Genomic DNA, 21,302 nt, shown 5'->3' with positions numbered 1-21,302 from the left:
AAAAAAAAAAAAAAAAGAAAATCAAGTAATTTGCCAAAGGCTCAGGGTTGGAGAATCAGTTAGTTAGTTGTCCTTTCAGATGAAAATATGTCCCATGGAATAAATGGCTAGTTCAGCTAGCAACTCAAAACAGCTGGACAAGTGCTTTTCCAGGGCGCAATGGCTGTCTCCAGGGACTTCAGAAAATGAACTAAGAATCGTGACTAAGTTGCCTAGAGAGCATAAGGCTATGTGTTTAATCCCCAGTAACACAAAAAGAAACAATAACATCAAAACAAGTAATAGCTTAGGAGCACTTTGAATGATTCTCCTTGTGTTTACACTTTCAATACTCCTTTCTATTTTAAGCATTAAAATCCCACATTATGTACTTTTTCTCCAGTAAGAGGAAATGAGAAGTTACACACTTAAAAAATCGTGTATGTGTGTGCACTTTTGCGAATGTGTGTGCTTGTGTATATGTGTATGTGCGCACTTATGTGCATCTATGTCCATACTTGATGTGGAGGCAGAGGGTACCAGGTGCCCTGCTTGTTCACTGTCTTATTCCCCTGAACCAGGGTCTCTCCATGGGTCTGGAGCGCGACTGGATGGTGCAGGTGCACATGCAACCATCCACTCTTACCCATAAGCCCTTTGCCTGCCTGGAAGGATTACTTTATCACATTCCTATGTAGAAACGCTGAACAGCATGATTCCCCCAAGTCCACACAAGGCTCCAAGCTTGGTACAAAACTGTTTTATACTTCTGTGCCTTGCCTTAGGCCCCACGTTCCCTTGGATTTTTGGGAGACTCATGGAGCCCAGCCTGGCCTCTAATTCACTGTGTAGCCATAGATGGCGTTGAGTTCCTTCTCCTCCTGTCCTCACCTTCTTGGTGCTGGTCCCCAGTCTTGAGCTACCACGCTGGGCTGCCTTCCTGCTTTCTTCTACTTAGGGCGAGATATGACTTTATTCTGTGATCAACTCTTGACAGCTCTCCCCATCCCTCCCCTTTATTATTTAACTAGTTACTTTCTCCTCTATGCTAACGTCCTGCAGTTAACAAGCTTTAGAGGAAAGTCTAGGTACTCAAGCATGGTTGGAATTTGTTAGAAAATAACTCCTTAGAACAGCGTTTCTCAACTTTCCTAATGCTGTGACCCTTTAATACAGTTCCTCACGTTGTAGTGACCCCTGACCATAAAATTATTTTCGTTGTTACTTCGTAACTATAATTTTGCTACTGTTATGAGTCGTAATATAAATATTTTTGAGGATAATGGTTTGCCAAAGGGGCTGTGACTCACAGGTTGGGAACCGCTGCACTAGGCTGAGTCAGTTGGGGCTAGACTTCATGGGAAGTCCTTAGCTGCACCAGTAGCACAAGCAGGACATAACCTTTGTTCCTACTTCCGTGTAGCCCCCGGCCACTCACTTCCAGAATGGACTGTTTGTCACCACAAGATGAAGTCCAAGAAACCTAGGGCGTGTAGACACATCCCAGAGTTGCTACAAGTTAGGAGACACGTGGAACTCACAGCACTTGCTTGATAGATGAAAGGGTCCCTTTGTCTTTATGCTTTCATCTTTTGAGACAAATAAACTTTTTCTATGAAGAACCAGAGGGCAGATATTCCAGGCTTTGTGGCAAAACTAAAAATATATTATAGATACATTGGAACACAGAAAAATGTTTCACTTTTTTTTTTTCACAAAATTCAATATATAATAGTTAAGTACACTTGGCCAACTTTTAAGGGGATGTAGCAAGAAAGGATGAAGGTTTTCCCTTTGGGGAGATAATTCACCTAACTACCAGTTAAATTAGTGTTCCCAACATGAATTCAAACCATTACCCTAAAAACTGTTTAACTCAGCCTGCCCTACCACTACCCACCCTGGCCCAAGGCCTTGCCCCTCCCTCCAGTTGGCTCATTCTATGCAGGTGCCAGGCACCGGCTTGAGAAGCTCCTTTCCTGGGAAGAGCTGGGTTCTGCCTCGAGTTTTCTCTCCCCAGCCCTCAGCACTTCTTGCACTGGTTTGGTGGTGACAAACTTCACTTTCTGGCTGTCTGCAACATCTTTACTTCACTTTACCCTCAGCTGAGGATCACTTGGGAAAATGCAGACTCTGGGTAGATATTACTTCAGTGTGTTAGAGCCGCCGCTTGTCGTTTTGGCTGGCATTGGTTCTGATGGGACGTCGGCCATCATTCCTATCGTGGTTCTGCGATGTGCACGGCTGCTTTCTTAGGGTGCTTTCACACTTTTCTCTTTATCACTGGGTCTCAGCAATTTGATTATGATGTGACGTGATGTAGTTTTCTTTGTATTTATCCTGCTTAGCCCTTGCTAGGCTTCGAGGTTGGTAGTTTGATATTTTAAGTCAGATCCTGAGCAGCTCTTTGTTCCCTGAGGCTGCAGCTACGGAGCTGCTGGAGAGTATGCTGGAGCTGCTGGCTCTGCTCTCAGCACGGGCTGCAGTCTGAGCCATGTCTAGTGCTGTCTTACGGCTCCCTCACCGTGGCAGGCAGACTCTCAACTATCCCAATGATGCTCTCTCCTGACTCCCATGGCTTTATGTAACCCTTGCTGTTTATGAGATGGCCTCGTGGCTGGCTTCTAATAACCAGTAGTACACAGTACTGTAGAGATGGCATTCTAGTTAGTGCCTAAGAGGCTAGGGCTCCTTGCTAGCCTTCTCTTTGATGCAGCCCACCATCATCTAGTTAGCTTTTCTGTTGTGATAGCCAGGTGACATAGAACTAAAAGCATTTCTGCCAGAGACCGTTCAGTGAACTTAAAGCAGGTTCTATGACATCTTTTTTCCCTTCCTTCTCTTCCCACCCCTGTTTAGAACAGGATCTTACAATGTAGCCCAGGGAGGCCTCAATCCTGACCTCCCGAGGGCTGAGACGTCCCACCTGACTGACACCCTGACTATAACTTTAAAGAGGAACAGAGGCAGAAGATGTAGCTGAGCTGTGCTGGGCCCCCCGCCTACCCACCTGGAAAATAATAAATATAAGTGTGCCTTAAACCACACTTAACTTGTTATATGTTTCACTTGTTATATGGCAATAGATAACCTGCACCCTAAGATTTTTGAATGTATTTTCTTAAAAAACTTACCTTATTCTAAATTATGGGTGTGTATATCTGTGTTTGGGTATGTGCACATGAGAGCAGGTGTCTGTGGAGGGCAGAGGCATCAGGTCCTCTGGGAGAGGCACTCCAGAAGGTTATCCACTTGCTGACATGGGCTCTGGGAATCAACTCAGGTTCTTTGTAAGAGCAGCAGGCGCTAAACTGCTGAGTTAATTCTTTAACCCCTTTGAACAATTTTTTTTTTTTAAAGATTTATTTCATGTATGTGGGCACAATGACGCTGTCTTCAGTCACACCAGAAGAGGGCATCAAATCCCATTACAGATAGTTGTAAATAGCTATGTGGTTGCTGGGAATTGAACTCAGGACCTCTGGAAGAACAGTCAGCGCTCTTAACAGCTAAGTTATCTTTCCTGCCCTTTGGGCATATTTTTAAAGCTGTTTTCCTGCTTCCATGCTTGTCTTCTGAGACAGGGTCTTATTATGTAGCCTAGATTGGCCCAGCCTCCTGAGTACTGGCATTACAGGCCCGCGTCTCACCATGTCCAACTCTGTACACTATGAGTGACGTTTCACTGTGGGTACCCATGCTTCTGAGATGGCTGACTGAGCTGTCTATCAGTTTGGTCCTTTCAAGGCTCCTTTCCCAGATTTGCTTTTCTCCTGAGCTGAGACTTAAACCCTGGGCCTTGTATGCAATGGTGTTTTTGTCATTGTTTACTGCTGTGAAGAGACACCATGACCAAGGTTACTCTTAGCAAAGAAAGCGCAGTCAAGCATGATGCTGGCAAAGGAGCTGAGAGTTCTATATCTGGGTCTGCAGGTCATTGTGGCTGGCTTGGACTTTTGAAACCTCAAAGCCAACTCCCAGTGACATACTTCCTCCAGCAAGGCCACACCTCCTACTCCTTCTTAAGTAGTGCCACTCTCTGATGACTAAGCCTTCAAACAGATGAGCCTATGGGGGCCATTCTTAAGCTACCACTCAACCCTCTTCCCAAATTGGATTCCTTTCTAAGCTTTATTTGGCAAGCAAGTAGTCTTTCTAGGGCAAGTGAAGACCATTCCCATGTCCTGGCCTCTCCAGAGTCATTCCTGAATGCCCTGGATGTGCCACTACAAGTACAGGCAGGCGACAGCCCTGACAGGGAGAGTTCCTCCCCAAGTGGTCTCCTTCCATCCTTCTCTGCAGGACCTAGCTACAGCAGCCCCGCCAGCTCTTACCTTGGTCTCAGCCCACAGGAAGCCTCATGGCACTGGCGCTCACTCCTTTTTCTAAGCCTGTGCTGCTGAAACAGGTCTTTAAATTATCCTGTCCAGTTTTCTAGTCATTTATGCTAAAAAGGCTAATCTGCTAGTTCATCTTGAAACTTGTATTCGGGAACCTCAGAGACAATAAAAATTTTGTTTTTAATGCAAGTACAGTTACTTTTTCCAGGTCTATGAAGGACAGCTTAATATCTAAATACCTCATATATGGTGTTTAGATTTTATGGAATTATTTATTTATAGAATTTAGTATTCTGGAAATACAATTTGGAACCTGGGCATGATCCGTGACTGAGGCCTGCAATTTTAGTACTCAGAAAGCTGAGGCAGAAAGATTGCCTTGAGTTTAGGGCCAGTCTAAGCTACACAGTGAGTTCTAGGCCAGCCTGGACACCAGAGCATGGGAATTCACAAAAGCAACATAAACATAGTGGGGTGTGGCGGCACTTGCCTTTGACCCCAGTGCTCTGGAAACAGAGGCAGAGACAGGCAGATTTTTGAGTTTGAGGGCAGCATGGGTTACACGAGTTAGATGAATTCCCTGACAGACAGACAGATTTGGGGGTAGGGGTGGGAGTGGTGCACAGGAGTAGGTAATAAAGATGCTGAACTTCTAAGATGGCTGGCCTCTTCCTCACACTCCTGTCCTGAGACAAATGCCTGGGAGCTTAAAACAAAAAAGCCTAGTGGGTTTCTTCTCCTGCCAGCAGGCCTCCTGCTGAGGGGACTGGCTCAGAAAGTTCAAGGCTGGATATGATGAGGACATGTCTGCACAACAGCTGTGGGCCAATCAGCCACCCTGGCTTCCTTCAAACTCAACAACTCTAAATTGGGGGAGGAAGATCCTTCAAAGGCTTAAAACAAAACAAGCTAGCTCTGGAGGAGATGCCCGCTCCATGCTTCCAGAATCTCTCTGTGAGCCTCATCCGGCTCCTCACTGCTGCCACCTGCTGCACTGACATTTCCCTGCCTTTTAATTCTTTCATAGGTAGAGAAAACAAGTCTGGTCTTCTAGACAGAGAGAGAGCTCCCCAGGACAGCCAAAGTTACATAGTAAGACCCTTCCTCAAAAAAAACCCCAAACAAATAAACAAAACCCCAAACAACTCCCCAAAACAAAAAAAGATAAAATCACAACAACAACAAAAAAAAGCCCCACAAAAACAAACAAAAAGTCACCCACCCTGCCAACCTAAAATAAATAAACTACAATTGGGAGCTGGCAGACGCAGCAGGACAACGGTTTTGTTTTGTTCTACCAAGACTCACTTGTTAATCTTGAAAGGATGAATTTGAGGAGAGTGGTAATAAGAATCTAGGAAACAGAAATGTACTCAAATTTTCCACTCTATCTTGGTAACTGATTTGTTATGATGGGCCCATAAAACCCAAGTTAACTGTTTAGTGAAAACTGAGACACAAGAAGGTGGCTTTTCACACCAGCTAACACTAGAGTATCCTTTACTTCTTTCTGGCACAGTGCAAGTGTACACTAAGAAAGCCCCATCAGTCTTCCGCAGCACACACCTTCACCCTGCCTTGACAGTGACAGCCCAGAGAGTCATGGCTGTAGTCCCTGGGTTCTTTCTCACTAACCAGCTAGGCTCTTAGGACAAGCTCTTGCCTTCTAATTTCACCTCTCCACAGGCCAGGCAGTACAGAGACAAGTAAATGGCCACAAGCACTGGCTGACTCTGAAGTCATGAGTAGTGACTATACTGGGGCCAGGGGCTTCTAGGCAACGGAGGTGGGCACCAATCAGGTGTCAGTGCAGAGGGCAGTGAACAGGACACATCCTAAGAAGCTGAGCTCTCAGGGGCCTGTTCAATGACTGCCAGCCCCCATGAACTGTTCCAACATGTGCTGACGGCTTTTTAGAAGCCTTTACAGTTTAAGTTACAGGCTACTACACTGGCTAAAGAGACTAAGGCCTGGAGCTGGCTTCTGACCAGTCATACATGGTCCCATGTCCACAGTTTTTTTCCACTTTTATCCTGAGCCACACTGGGTCTTTCCCTTCCATACTCTTGGAGAAACTGAGGCAGTCCCCTGGTTGCTTACGCCCTTCCCCAGGTTCCCTGTTTTGGGAAGGAGATGATAAATAAATCCAGGCGCACTCAGCAGTGCTCCGCAGACACTCGCCTCCTTCACTGAACCTGCACCTCATCAATCACACTATTGTCTGCTTGAAAGGCGAGCCTTGTAAATGTCATATCCACTCAGGCCCAAGGAGAGGCGCATCCAAATGCAGCAAGGAGTTTTAATTGGATAGTGTAATTAAAACTAAAAAACCCCAGCAGACTCCCTTTGACAGGTTAGATGAAGACCCCTTTTAATAGGGCTAGGGAACATATCTGTTAGGAGGAAAGGCGTCCTGCTTCCGATTGTGCTCCAGAGCACTCTCAGGAAAAGGCAATCCAATAACTGGGGCATTTAATTCAGGAGAGTTCGTTGTTCTGCCAACAGGCAATACTTAATGTATTTGATCTGGAACTTTGGAAATGAGTCCTCGTCAGAGACAAAAAAGCACAATACTGCTGGACTCTCATGTGTGAGGCCAGATTTCCTGGGAGTCAACAGAGCTGGAGAGCAGGCCGTGGGCTACTTTTTATAAACACAGGTGCCCACTGTACAGCAGCAAGGCCTCGAACATTCCCCACCTACCTCACTGGAATTTCTCTTACACACTCATGGGAGCACCTAAAGAATGACAAATATCCCAGGTATGTGCTTCTTCCTAACCTGAACTAGAGTGCCTGTTATGCTGGAGAAGTGTGCTTATGTGTGGTCTCTGCTGGAGCTGCCCTGTCAGCCAGGGAGAAAAAAGGGTGGGTGGTCAGTGGGTTTGGTGCCTGGGATGTGGTGTGCCAAGTGACTTTAGTAAAAAACCTGATCTTGCTGGCACCTTTCCTGGGAGAGGGGCAGGGGGATGCCACCCAACTAGACATGAACCCTGCACATGAGAGTTAGGGACACATAAGGATGGATGTCTTACAGGTTGCCCACGTCAGTCCTTTCAAATGAAATACCACTGTCCCAGGAGTTCAGTTCGGAGCCTACAGAATGCATCTAAACTAGGGCTCTGGTGGGCGCAGAGGTGCCAAGTCCGAGCTCCTTCCAGAGCTTGCTAAAGCCAGATAGTTGCTTTGCTTTATGCACACAGACCTCAAAGTCCATTGCCTGGGTGCTCAGGTGGAATTGTCTGTTTTAAGGATGGTGACTTTTCTCCTCACGAAGTCTGCTTGGACTCTGTCTGCAAACCTTTGGACATTCCTAACATTGGTTTTCTCTCTATGTTGATAAACCCATTAAAGGCTTTTAAATGAACACACATAATCTGTGAAAACTGGATACTGAATAAACCATCAAATACTTTTAGGTTTAAATGAAAACTACATAAAAGCATTTCAGCCATCAATTTGGCTATCACTTCTAGCCAGTATGAATTCTGCTGGAAAAGCTATTTTCGTGCAGATGTAGAATTCAATGGGAAAGACTGACTCGTGTACCAACATCAATCAAAATGTCGACTTCCCTGGCAGCTCTCAACAGTAAGGCAGGTTCAAAGGTCACAGGATAAAGAAAAAGGCAAGCTCTGGTTCAGCTCTAATATCTCCTTGGTACAAGTCTTGCAGAAGCACCCCTTCTGCATTAGCCTGGCTTTCATTAATCTTCTTGCCACCTTCTTTAACTAGTCATGCAGAACCGTTCGATAGCAAGGCGTATAATGGGGAAGGCCCTGTGCCTATTACCGCGTTAACATTCTCTTAAGCCCAGTGCAACAATAGAGCGAGAGGCAGAGGAGAGCTGTACGCAGGGTAAGGTTCAGGCAATTCAATCACAGCCTGGCTTACCTATGTACTCTGACCCACAAGACACAAGGGGCCTTTGTGTCTAACTGGCTTGGCCATTAAGGCTGCTCAAGATCACAACAAAGCTAATCTTTTCCATTTAAGCTAAATCAATGTGGACAAATCATTATTCAGTAGCTTTAATTTAATTAGTAAATTAAATACACTACTTTACAGATCTTGTCAAGTACTTATGAAAAGAAAGATTCATTTAAATGCGAGGTCACCAATAAGCCAGCTAATTTAGCTCCTGCTCTTAACTGAATCTTGTCTCTAATACCCAGGGGTTCTAGCTTACTAGAGTCTTGGCTGCAGCTAACCCTAACCCTAGAGAGATCATATTTTTGGTCCAAACAGTTTTGGACAAAAAGCTAAGCTAAGCAAAGCAAAGCAAAACAAAACACCTCCCACCAATATATAACCAAAGCACCAGCAGAATCAGATTTCCTTTGAATTATACTATTGCAAGAAACATAATCAGGTTACCTCTATTCTGCTGCTTCCTAAGGATTGTATATTATCTCTACTTAATTGAGATACAGAGCGCTTTTCAGCTATAAAGATGACAGCTACTTTATTAAGGCTTAAATCTGATTTCTTAATGATGGCTGCTTCCTTTAAGGTCCTGGACCCTGTGGAAGCTTCTCTGGAGAGGCCAGACCTGCTGTGATGGAACATCCACACGCTGCCAGAGCGCCTTCCCCATCACAGAAAGGGCGTCCCTAGTTTTGTTCAGCACTAGCACTTTTTAAGAAGCCGACCATCCATAGCCTATGTGTAGCCTGGATCTGCTAAGAAACATTAAAATTCACTTAAAAAAAAAGAAAAGAAAAGAAAAAAAAGAGACATTTGTTGGAACCCTTCAAAATAGCAAAAGAAACCCTAAGCAGAGGCAAGCCAGACTGAAGGAACTCTGATTTGAATAATAAAGGCAGGGCTTTTCCTCCCCTAAATCAAAAGATTCTTAATTTCTCAGATTTTCAGAATTCTTTTAGAGTCTGGATTTATCCATGCAGGTTTCAGAGGCTTGTACCTATTTAGTTATTAAGTTCCAGGTCCTTAAACACTCACAGGGACAGAGTGATAAATCTTCTCTCTAGCTCTGGCCTAAGAGGGAGAAGCCGGGTGCAGGAGTGAGAGAGCTGCTGCTGCGGACCTGGCCACGCTGATCCCAGTCTGTAATTTCCTGTTTCACTGATGCTAATGCTCAGCCCTTTGCCCAGTCAGCTATTCTCACACTTTGGAATGCAGCATCAATTAAACCTGAGGTGTGTTTCCTATGACGACTGAATGAATGGTCTGACAGCAGCTTTCTTCATAAACTTGGCAAAATGGCCACACTCAAAGGGTTAAAACATTTCTCTTCTGTTCAAAATCCTGACAAACATGTCTCAAGTAAGAATGCAGGGATAGCTTCATTATCTCCCTACACTTAATGTCTTTTTGTGAAGCAGGCTGCTTAATAACGCGTCTGCTCTGTTTTCACAACTAAATTATTCCAGTTGGTCACACGTTCCAGTCTTTGGGAAGACACTTGTGTTATGAGAGATAAAAACATGAAAAAGAGAATATATTGCAGAAATCAAAAACCTTATCTACTTCTAGACTCTTTTCCTTTGCCATAATTCATTCAAGAAGCCCTAAGAATAATTTTTGATGTAAACTCAGCTACAAACATACATCACTATGCTGATAAAAATCACAGGCTAAACTTATGAAATATAGTGACTTTCATTTCTTTAGTGCTCCTAAAATAACTTTTTTTCTAAGGTTCAGCAGACATAAAAGATAAAAAGGGTTACCATTAATCCTTTAGGGAAAAAAACCAAGAAGGAGAGCAGGAGAGCAAGCACAAGGCCCCATAGATTAACCCCGTGTCGGTGAGGCCCCGAGGAGGGGCTTCTGAGATCCAGGCTGAATTAATTTAGTGAAGATACTGGAAATCATAAAACCACACAATGTCAATTTGATTCATTTACTAACATCCTGGTGGGCTTTTTACAAGAATTACAGGGGACAACTTTTGGCTCCTCAATCCTGGCTCATTCAGTTGACCAACACTTCCTGTAGTGTACGGCAGGGCTGGCTCGGCCACTCAGCTCCATGGAGACTGAATGGGAGGTTGGGAGGACTCTAAGGAGATAATGCGGCACACTGTATTGTCCAGAGGTCTACACAAATGTCTGAGGGAATGAATGGAAAGGAGTGGAAAGAAGGTGGCAATGCCCGTGAATGAGAGGTAGGGCCAGGCAGAAGCACAAAACAGGCTTTGTGAACGCACCTCTGGGGCCAAGGCCTAGATGGGGAATTCTGGCCTGTAAGGCCTCAGTAGTGTTCAATGTCAGTGAAGGCTGTGTGGGGGAGTCAGAACTTTATTTTGCAAGGCTATAATTTTAAACTCTTAGGAAAAGATTTATTATATTTGTGTGTATCAGTTTGATTATTTGTGTGGATGGAGGCCTCCGATTATTCTCTGCCTGTCACTTTGAGGCAAGGTCTCTCCTGGAATCTGTGGTTCATTTTTTTTTAGCTGGGTTCCTTACCTGATTGGAGCAGGGGTTATAGGCATGCACGGAATAGAATGCTTTATTTTTAATTTTTTAAAGCAAAAAAAACCCCAAAGTAAAGTATTACCTGTGAACCTCTTAATTTTTGGCTCCCAAATAGCATCCCCACTCCCCACAGCCAGCACTGGTATCCTTTAGTCCCTGTATGTGTCACCTCTGAGTTCAGAGAATATGGCTTGAAAAGCCCTGCTAGAGTACAGGGCAGGGGGGCTGTCCTCCTCAGCAACAGACAGTCAAGGACAGCCCCCTCTCTCCCCCCCAAGGGCTTGGTACCTGGTTTGCACACTGGGACCATGGAGAGAAAGCCAACATTGAGAAGACGGCCCAGTCTCCTCTGTATTCTGAAGCTGAGCATGTGGCTGGGCAATGAACACAGATGCTCAGCAATTACTGTGATGGGGAAGTGGGTGACTGTGACTTTCCCTTCCTTCCCGGACAGCTGGGCATGTGCTGTCTACACCTTTTCAGTGCCTGGGCTAGAGCCTTCCCAGGCACAGCAAGTGTCTGTCAACGAGAGAACTCAAATCCAGGTTTCATTCCTCTCCCAATCTGCCCACCTCAGGTGACCACGTGCCATGTCTGAGACAAGTTATAAGATGCCTCTTCAGAATATCCTCTGTGCTTAGGAAGGAAGAGGCCAGGACAAAGACATCTTTTCTGGCCATAAGACAGAATCATGGTGGAATCATGGCAAGGCTCACGAATGGCAGAGGGATATTATGGTGGCCTTCAGGCTCCATGAGCAACAAACAACTGTCTCATGGGTTTCTTTTGGCAGTCATATTGTAGTCAGAGCGTCACAGGGGTGACAGGGATGACAAGCAGAGGACAAAAATTGCCCCACTTCTCTACTTGCCTAAGTGTTGTTTTCTTGCCAAGCTAGAGGCTTCGTTAAAGGAGCTTTTTCACTGCTGAATTTGACAGTGAAATTAAACACTTGTCATGGGGGCATGTGGCATGTGCCTAGCTTGTAAGCCTTGCTGAGGGGCTCGGCACTGCAAGGTAGCCTTTTAGTCAGGATGACCTTGGAAATTAGCCACATTATAAACATTTCCTGGCCTTTACCCTTCCTGGTGTTCCTTCTGAATATATAAGTCCTCTGAATTTGTTCTCATAGACACAGAAACATAGGCCCCCAAATTAGAGGCTCAGTATGTACCTCAAGGGGTGAGCCCTGGGTAACAGGAAATGCTGAGATGCAGCTGTCTGGGAACCCTGTTTGCAGGCCTTCTCTATGCAACCAAGAACACAAAGTTTTGGCTCTGTGCTTTCCCATAGAGGCTCTACCCTGAGCTATGTGTCCCTTTTGCCCCTTACTAGGACTGGAGTCCTAAAAAAAGGATTAAGTCATTAATCTAAATATTATACTCAATTACTTAACTGCAAAAATATAACATACCCCAATGGTATCTGCTTAGATGGTTTAGTGGAAGAATGCCAGCCCAGTAGTGCAGTGGCCTCTTCTGTAGGACCAGGCAGAAGTTCAGTTATAAGCTGGAGGTCATGGGCTGCTAATAATCTGGGTGTGCTGACACTTCCGTCATGATGGAAGCCTAAATCTAGTCTCTGGCTACTGCAGGAAATCCTCTACCTTCCATGAGTGGCACAGGGGAAGCAGGTCCAGGCTGACTGATCAAGTTCCCCCACTGGGAAGGCACAGGAGCACAAATTAAATCAAGCTATACCCCCTTGGAGCAAATTCCCAGCAGGAACCTGCCTGGTACTCTCCCCCCCCCCCCCAAAGCATGGGCTTCAAGGGTCTCTGCTGACAGCAAGATGGAACAAGATGGGGGCTCCCATCAAGCTCTGGGTATCAGAACACAATCCTGTTTGATTAAAAGAAATTTCTGGTAATGAATTAAACAGGCCCAAGGAAAAAAGGACATGGTGGCCATATATTCTGCCAGCACCAGGCACCCAGGGAGGAGGGGTGAGATACGGAGACATAAATAAAAGACTACTCACTGGGACTCTTCTCCTCGGCAAGGTCACAGGCACAGAGCAGGTCACAATCGATTGAGATGGGCTTCTGCTTAATCCAAAACTTAGTGCTGGCTTTCTGATTCGTAACAGGGTCTATCTCTACTTTGTCTCCAGAGATACCTGTAAGGCCAAGGGGGGGGGGGAGTAGGTGACAAAAAAGAAGATGTGAGATGCCTGTGACCTCAGTGCAGTGATCTAACTGCTGGATAATCATACAGTGGGTGAGCATGAGCTCTGAGGGCTTCAGGGAACATGGGATTCTTCCAACAGGCAGGGCTTCTAAACAGCATCCGAGACTCTCTGAGTCTGGCTGGCTGAGCAAGCAAGGTGTGTGGTGTGGGTGACCACCCACAGTTATATGGAAAGCCCACAGGGGATGTACCTTTTCTGACATAACAGAGACACAATACACAATTTTCCCATATACTGCTAACAGCATCATGTCTATATTGTAATGACATAAACTGGAATAGAGGGGCATTTAAAGCTAATTTTGATTTTTTTATTTTAAAATAAAGACCCTAAGTAACAGATTATGCTACCAATATAGAGTTTCTGATCTGGAAATATCTTACATGGAAAATGGAGGGAGGACACAGAACCTTCCTCTGCGATACTACACAATTTCCCAAGGAACAGTTAAGGGAAGCCATAGGAAGATCAAAGGGTCTTTCCACAAAATAGTTCAAATCTTGCAGCCTGGTTTTCAGGTGGGGGAGGTCCTTGCTTTTCTGCCAAGAGACTCTAGCATTTTTTTGTGCATGCCAGACAATGACCAGGAACCAATGTGGTGCAGGGCATAGGAAGTGTCTGCAGTAAGGACAAACACACGCTGAGGGTGCCTTCTGTGTATTTAGGAGATGATATGCTGTGTCTGACACACCAAATCTAGTCTACAAGTCCTCTTCTGCTGAAAAGAAAAAACTGTTCATAAAGTGAGACATAAACCTTTAATATGTATTCTGGAGTGAGCCCCATAGGAGCCTTAAAAGTAATTAATTTTTAGGTTAGGGTCTAAGTAAAAATAAAAATAAAAAAGAAGTCAAGATAAAAAAAAACCAACCCTGAAATAATCAATTGTATATACTGTGATAGAAGACAAAGACAAACAGGACTTGTGATAAAAGATTAGTAACTCAAAAGAGGATAAAACCCACCCAAGCCTTGCTCAATTAATACCCCTACCTCAACCAACACACACACACACACACACACACACACACACACACACACACACACACACACACACACAACCACTGCAGCCTGACAGCAAATTTAAATGTAAAAAAGAATAAAAACAAATATCCTCTCCATGACTGGATTTTGTCCTCCTCCATGCATTGGATTACTTTATGAGCAGATTCACTCGAAAACCAGTCAGACAAAGGAAGAAGGCTGTGTGCAGAGAGAGAGAGAGAGAGAGAGAGAGAGAGAGAGAGAGAGAGAGAGAGAGAGAGAGAGCGCAGAGGGCACAATGCAAGGATGATCTCGAACCCCTCTTCTTTGGTAGAGCCCAGCAATCAGCAATTTTGTTTTTATTAACCAAATGCTGGGGTTACACTGGACATGTTTCAGTTAGGCATGATGTCCTGGGCACAGCCTACTGAGAGGCTGTCAGGAGGCAGTCTGATTATGTTTCACTTACAACAGGCTATGACTACACTCTTGCCTCCAATTGGCTCATTAATTGTTAAGAATCTGGACATCTCTATTGTTCCATGAAAGGAGATGAGTACTTAAGTCATGGGAGTGGTGATGAGTGTTCATGTATGTGCATGCTGTGGTGATGGGCTGAGTGTTCATGTGCATGCACGCTGTGGTGATGGGGAGTATGTTCATGGTGAGTAGGGCTTCCCTCCTTATCTGCTTCTTATTCTGACATTTATAACAGTCAAAACAGACAGAGCAAAATAAATGTGCATATCTCTTATGTGGAAATAAACCCTGCCCCACATTCCTCTTTCAGAAAGGAAGAAAGAAAAAAAACAAAAAAAACATCACCAGACAGAGATGGTTAAAATTTTGTTCGAAGGCCATGCAACTCCTGAAGCCGCAGCCAGTCAATACTGTTAATGTACCTTGTTAATTTGATAGGATTTGTCAGGTAACTCCACTGGAAAATTATATAAAACTGTTCCAGATGAAAAGATGATAGTGACATGAATTAAAGTGATAGAACAATAGTGGGATATAAACCAGAAACGACACCCAAAGTGGCTGTTGATTTATTGCCACACTGAGTTTGGTTCTGGGCTCCCATGTATATTAGTGCTACAAATCTGGGTCCATTTAGCAGAGGGATGCTCATACATACATCACCAGCTCCTGCTCCAAGCCAAGGTCAGTCCCATTGCATCAATCTTTTCAACAGAGCTTACTTCACAAAGCAGGACTCCTGAAACCATCGCAGATGTAACAGACTGCTCTCCTCTTTCATCTTTCTTTTATCATGTAAAGCACACTTTTAACTTCCATTATTTTTATCTGCAAATTGTTAGCACATAGTTCATCCATTACCTGCTGTATCTGTGCATCAGTTGCCTATGCTCTACTTGGCCACAGAACCCTTCCCAATGACACCCTGTCCTGGAGTTGCTGCCACTGATGCTGCTTACAGAAGGGAACCCCAAGACTGAAGTTTGGGGATGGAGATGTGGAGATGAATGCAAAAGGCTCAAGATGGGCAGACAGGTGGAACATCATTTAAACAACTGGTGTGCTCCACAAAACCAGCATACACATGAGATTTTCTTCCTGAATCAAATCACGTTTTCCCACTGACTCGGTTCCAGTGATACTCTGTCTTCATTTTGGATTGATCTATAATTGGCAGGAGCTCCCGACACTTTAGACACTTCAGTTTTAAGTTTCCTTGCCCTGCAGGCTTTCAGTCAGGCAGTTAATGATCTGTAAAACTCTCGACTGCCTCCAGGAGTCACTATTTAAAGGAACCTGTAGGGAATCTTTCGAGATGGGAAAAATCCTTTGTGTGTTTAATAATCTTACTACAGACAAGTGTGAGTCTTTGTCTCTTAAAGCTGAGTTAGGCCCCACAGGCCTGGTTGTTCCTACTGGACAAGTGCAAGCAGGTTAGGAGAGCCTGAGGCAGTCTGGTGGGCACCACCCTTGCTGAGCACACTGGACAGAACCTGGAGACCTCTGGGAGCCTAAGCACTTTTTACACATTCATTCACTCACCCATCTGTCCATCCGTCCATCCATTCATTCTAGAAGGGTGGGTGGATGGTTGCTGGAGGGATACCAGCTAGCCAGTTCATTCCATGCTCTGGCTAAACACTCTGGAACTAGGGTGCAGTGTGTGACTGCTCAGGAGGTCAGTCAATGCAACTGCACCCATTTTCCACTGCAGCCTTTCAAGTGTACAAAGGAGAAGGTGGGGCCAGAGCAGCAGGGCTTTCCTGTGACTGCAGAGCACGGACACTGTAGCTGTCATGTTCCTTGTGCTTTGGCAAAGGTGTGGCCCTGGCAGGCACACTCACTGCCTTCCAGCAGTTCCAGCTCCAGGAATGCTCCAGCAGGCATGGCTCTGTTACACTCGTCAATTTACTAAGTGTCCACTTAGTGAGCACTGAATGTCCACTAGGTGCCAGAGGTCGGACAGCTTCTGTGTGCTCTAGCAGCCTCAGGAAACAGAACCATGGGACGGCTACGGAACTTGTCCAAGATCGCACAACTCCCAAGTGGCCTGGGACCTGGAACTAGGAGCTCTGCTGCTAGAGTCCACCTTCTCAGCCCTGTAAGGGTCCGCAGGAGCTGTGCTGTTTGCATACAACAAGTCTACTGCGGGGCAGGAGGATTGTGATGCAAGTACAGAGCTTAGAAGTAGGGAAGCTGTTTTTCCAATCCAGAACTGCCTGGTTCCCAGACAGCCCTCAGGCTGCTCAGACCTGAGTCAAGAGAACCTGTCCAAGTGGTCCTGCAGCACTTCCCTCTTCTCTCCCCAGGGTATCAGACAATGTCAACCATGCCACACCCACATCTGCAAGCCAGCAAACACACAATTGTTGTTGTTCTGACTTCGGTACTTGCTCTTAATGGGTAAAGTTTTTGTGTGACATCCCTGGAAAGTGCAGAGGGACTCCTTATGGTGTCATTTTTAACACAGTATTGCAAGCAAGTCAGAGTATAAACATACAAAGAAAGAAGGAAAGTGGACCTTAATTAAATATACGTTTCTTCAAACTAAATGCTTACACTGAGGTGTTAATGTTAACACCCATGATGAAATATAGCACAACCCCCCCCCCCCAAATCAAGCCAAGAGAAAAGTTTGACTTAAAAACATTCTTATGTCATAATACCAAATGAAATAGGAAAGAAAAATATTTACATAGGGGTCAGCAACGGAGCTCAGCAGAGCAGAGCAGGCAAGCGCCTGACATGGACAAGGCCTGGATTCCATCTCCAGGGCGGGAGCTGGGCAAGGTGGTCTTGGGAAGCCTCCCAAAGGCTCCACTCTACATGCAGTCGGCTCTGGCTAGCAGGAGGCCTGGACCCAACAGGATGTATTGTTTTTCAATTAAAATTTTAATTTTATGTGCTTGGGCATTTTGTCGGCACGTATGTCTGCGTACCTGCAGACATGTGCTGCCTTGTATCTGCAGAGGCCAGAAGGGGGCCCTGGATCTCCTGGAACTGGAGTTACAGGCAGTCGTTAGCAGCAGTGTGGATGCTGGAAGTCGAATGTGTATCCTCTGGAAGAGCAGCAAGCGCTTTTGACTCTGAGCCATCTCTTCAGTTCCCAACAGTATTTTGATTTACTTACTTATTTATTTTTTTACTTTGTGGTGCTGTGGGCTGAACCTGGGCTTCAGGCATGCCAGCTGGGAAAGTGCTTGTACTGTTTTTAAATAAAGCCATCACTGTTCTAAAAGTTTGGTTAACTTTTCCTATCGTTTCCATTTCAGAGTTTGCTTTCCTTCCCCACCTGTCAGTGTGGGCAAGGATGAGCTCGATCCTCTGCAAGGGCGTTCAGTGACAATGCAATGGTGGAAAGTGACCATAAATAGAAGCACACTTCCATCTAGAAGCTCACATGCACCCAAGGGGCCGAGGTGCTGGCAAGGGCTCCTCTGAGAGTCCTGCCACTGTCATAAAGGTGCCCAGGGCTTCCCAGTCCCAGCCCAGCAGATAAAGAGGAAGAGCACAGGGCTGGCCTGGAGTGGCTGGGGTCAACCCTTCCCTCAGAAGCATGGGAGGCCATTTGTCTCCTTTACCAACTCTCCTCCCCTGCCCACTTATCCGTCGCCATCCGTCATGACCTTTTCATGCTCGCACACTGACAGCTTCCAGATACAGTGAGTCAAACTTCACTGGAAGCAAACTATCACGCCAACTGTCAAAGGCAGAAAACATTGCCTGATTGCTGTCCTACATCAATGCCAGCATATAAATCCTTCCTTAACAAGACAGCTCAAAATAAACAAAGCGCAACTCTAATGCAGCTACAACTCTCCAGGGAAACAATTTGTCCAAGGTTTAGAGTTATCACTAGGGGACCCTCATCTGTTTTAACTAACCAAAATATTTCCCTAAAAGGAAATTAGCACTGTATATCATCATCCACAGTGCAGCAGAGGTCCCCCTTTGGGCAGCCCCTGTCCTAGGTTCTTCTGTGACAGTGGCTCATTGAGTACCTAGCTCTCTGAAGGTAGCCTGAGCTGTCTACATTTAAAGGCAGCAGTGGTCAGTGGTTAGGGCCAGGAACTCTGGATCAAGAAAGTCTTAGGTCAAGCTTCGGCACTGCTTCCTCAAGCTTTCACTGGGAAAGAGGAACAGGACGCTAATTCACAAGTGTGGAGTTTTTACAGACTAGTTACTTTCTATTGTTGTGACCATGACAAAAAGCAATTTAGGGAGGAAAGGATTTATTTGGCCTACTCTTTCAACCACAGTGCATCACTGTAGGAAGCCAAGTCAGGAACTCAAATAGGGGAGGAACCTGCAGGCAGACATGGAAGCAGAGACCACAGAGGAATGCTGCTTACTAACCCTGCTCCTCCTGGCTTACTCAGTTTGCTTTCTTTCTTTTTTTTTTTGTTTTGTTTTTTGAGACAGGGTTTCTCTGTGTAGCCCTGGGTGTCCTGGAACTCACTTTGTAGACCAGGCTGGCCTCGAACTCAGAAATCCACCTGCCTCTGCCTCCCAAGTGCTGGGATTAAAGGCGTGTGACAACACACCCAGCTACCCTGGACCACCTGCCTAGTGTTAACATCTCCCATAGGGGGCTGGGCCTTGCCACATCCATTATTAATCAAGAAAATGCCCCCCCCCCCCGCCGCCACCAACAGACTTACCTACAGACCAATTTGTTAGAGACATTTTCTCTATTGAGGTTCCTTTCCCCAAATGCCTCTAACTTGTACAAAGTTGAAAAAAGAATGAACCAGTCAGTACAAGAACTAAGTAAGGCATAACAGTTATAGACTCCTGCTGTCAAATGACATAGAAGGGAGCCAAGGGAGGGTATGAACAAGTATGTGCCTGGCCTTAGGCTTGGATACCTGGGTCTGCTCTGTGTTAGTCTTGAAGGCACAAAAACATAGAATGCCTGTTTACCAGGTAGTCCAACATGCCAGTCACCCTGGATCCTTCCAATAACCGCCATCGTCACGTTCCACAGCACAAACCTCTCTGTAAGCACTAGACACTTCTGCTAGAGAATTCTCATTGGAGGCCAGGATCTGGGAGAGCACTTCTAACTGGTGTTATCTTGAGTGAAGAAATTTATTTTTCCAGGATCCTGAGCCTTCCCTTCTGTAAAATGGGGGTAACAAAAGTGTTCACTCCTGGGGTGTCATGGGGATGGAACTGCACAGCACAGCAAATGGTTATCCTCTACTGCAGCAAGAAACTGAAGCCACATTACAGTTCCTAAAGATGAACCCAGACTTGGAGAGGGCAAGCCAGTTATCTCTCATTGTGTGTGACCTGGTATAGCAGCCATACTCCTGGGCAGGTTCCAGGCCCAGGAGGAGTTGGCCAACACAAACTGGACACAATAGATTTGAGAGAGAAAGAGGGAGGGAGGGAGGGAGGGGGAGGGAGAGAGAGAGAGAGAGAGAGAGAGCGCGCAACAAAAACATGAAACCTATGTATGTGTATATATATATATGTGTGTGTGTATATATATATAAATTACTAATGAAATGAGATGAACCCCAGAAAGGGGAAAGGGGAAAAGTTAGTAAATTACAAAATTGGGATCAAGACCACACTAGAGAGCTGTTTCACATTGTTTCTGAGGAACACACTGTCATAGGCACACTGAAAATACCATCCATTGCTAGGGAAATGAGACACCACCTTGGCAACGCTGCAGCAGCTGCCACTTCATACTGAGTGGACAGCCTGAGCTGCTGGTTGTTGGCTTGTACAGGGTGGGGTTCATGCATCAATTTCCTATGACTGAATCTGAGCCTACAAAGCCTACTGCTGTTAAATCCTGGAGCAATTTTTGATACTGTTCCACAATCCTCGTCTTTAGGTTACACAGAGTCTAAAGGCCCAGAAAGCCCTCTGGGAGTGCCAATGAACAATCCTTGGCCAGAGTGGATTTTGCTGAATATATGTGGCAATCAATAGCATCACAGAGCAGTCAGAGAAGTCTTTGAGACTTGTCCAAATTTACACATAGGATCAGACACACAGGCTGTTTGGGTTTAATGAGACCTCAGAGATCAACCAGGCTTTTATTCTCCACAGGAAGATGCTGAGGCTCAGGGCTATGGACATGACTTGTCTGATGTCACCCATTAATGACAGAGCTGTAACCGTAATTCATCTCTCCATACTAGCAGGCTTAACAGACCAGCATTCGTGACACACTGGTAGAACACATCACAGTATGAAAAACACCCTCCCACAATATGCTAGGCACTCAAAACAGGAGAAAAATCACTGGGTGCAGTTATGCCAAAGCCTGGAGAGCACTGCTTGCCTGGACAGGGAGCTGTGGGCTGAAGGCTCATCAGCGCTGCTCAAGGAGTGTCATCTCACATCATCGGGAGCCTCTGCCAAGAGCAGACAGCGCCAGCGTGTGGTAACACATCTGCTGACAAGTGAGTGCCAACTAAACTATTGTCCTGAGCACAAAAACTAACGGGTGGTCCCAGCCAGCATGGCAGCATTCAGCACAGGGCTGGGCACAAGACAGGCCTGTTCCAGGTAACCTGAGGTTGTATAGGCTCAGTGCTGTCTCTCCATGGGGTCTAAGTTCTCTGTGAGAGAAAGGGAGTCCAGCATTAGATGCTTGGGAGCACTTTTGAGGCCGTCTTGGAAGTAGCAATGACCTTTCTTCCTAGGAAAAGGCCCCCCATCCTAGTAGAGCCTAATGCCAAGGACAGGGCGCTAATCAAGGGTAGTTTTGGTGGAACTCTCAGGAAACCAACCCAGCTCCTTCTGCTGCTATAGTTCTCCATTTTTTTGTTTTTGGTTTTTCAAGACAGGGTTTCTCTGTATAGCCCTGGCTGTCCTGGAACTCACTCTGTAGACCAGGCTGGCCTCGAACTCAGAAATCTGCC

At 45.6% G+C, this 21,302-nt stretch overlaps 1 protein-coding gene across 5 annotated transcripts in view; it reads right to left on the bottom strand.

Annotated features, from left to right (window-relative positions):
* Mapkap1 (MAPK associated protein 1) overlaps positions 1–21,302 on the bottom strand; it is a 212,012-nt gene that overhangs the window by 13,763 nt on the left and 176,947 nt on the right. For all 5 annotated transcript variants that reach the window (XM_029535984.1, XM_021192298.2, XM_021192303.2 and 2 more), the window contains one exon: positions 12,742–12,879. In XM_029535984.1, coding sequence (XP_029391844.1) covers positions 12,742–12,879 — 138 coding nt within the window. The remainder of the gene's footprint in view (positions 1–12,741; positions 12,880–21,302) is intronic.

The sequence above is a fragment of the Mus pahari genome, chromosome 3 (genome assembly GCF_900095145.1).
Source record: "Mus pahari chromosome 3, PAHARI_EIJ_v1.1, whole genome shotgun sequence".
NCBI lineage: Eukaryota > Metazoa > Chordata > Mammalia > Rodentia > Muridae > Mus > Mus pahari.
The sequence above is the reverse complement of the archived record's forward strand: the minus strand, read 5'-3'. Positions and strand labels throughout refer to the sequence as shown.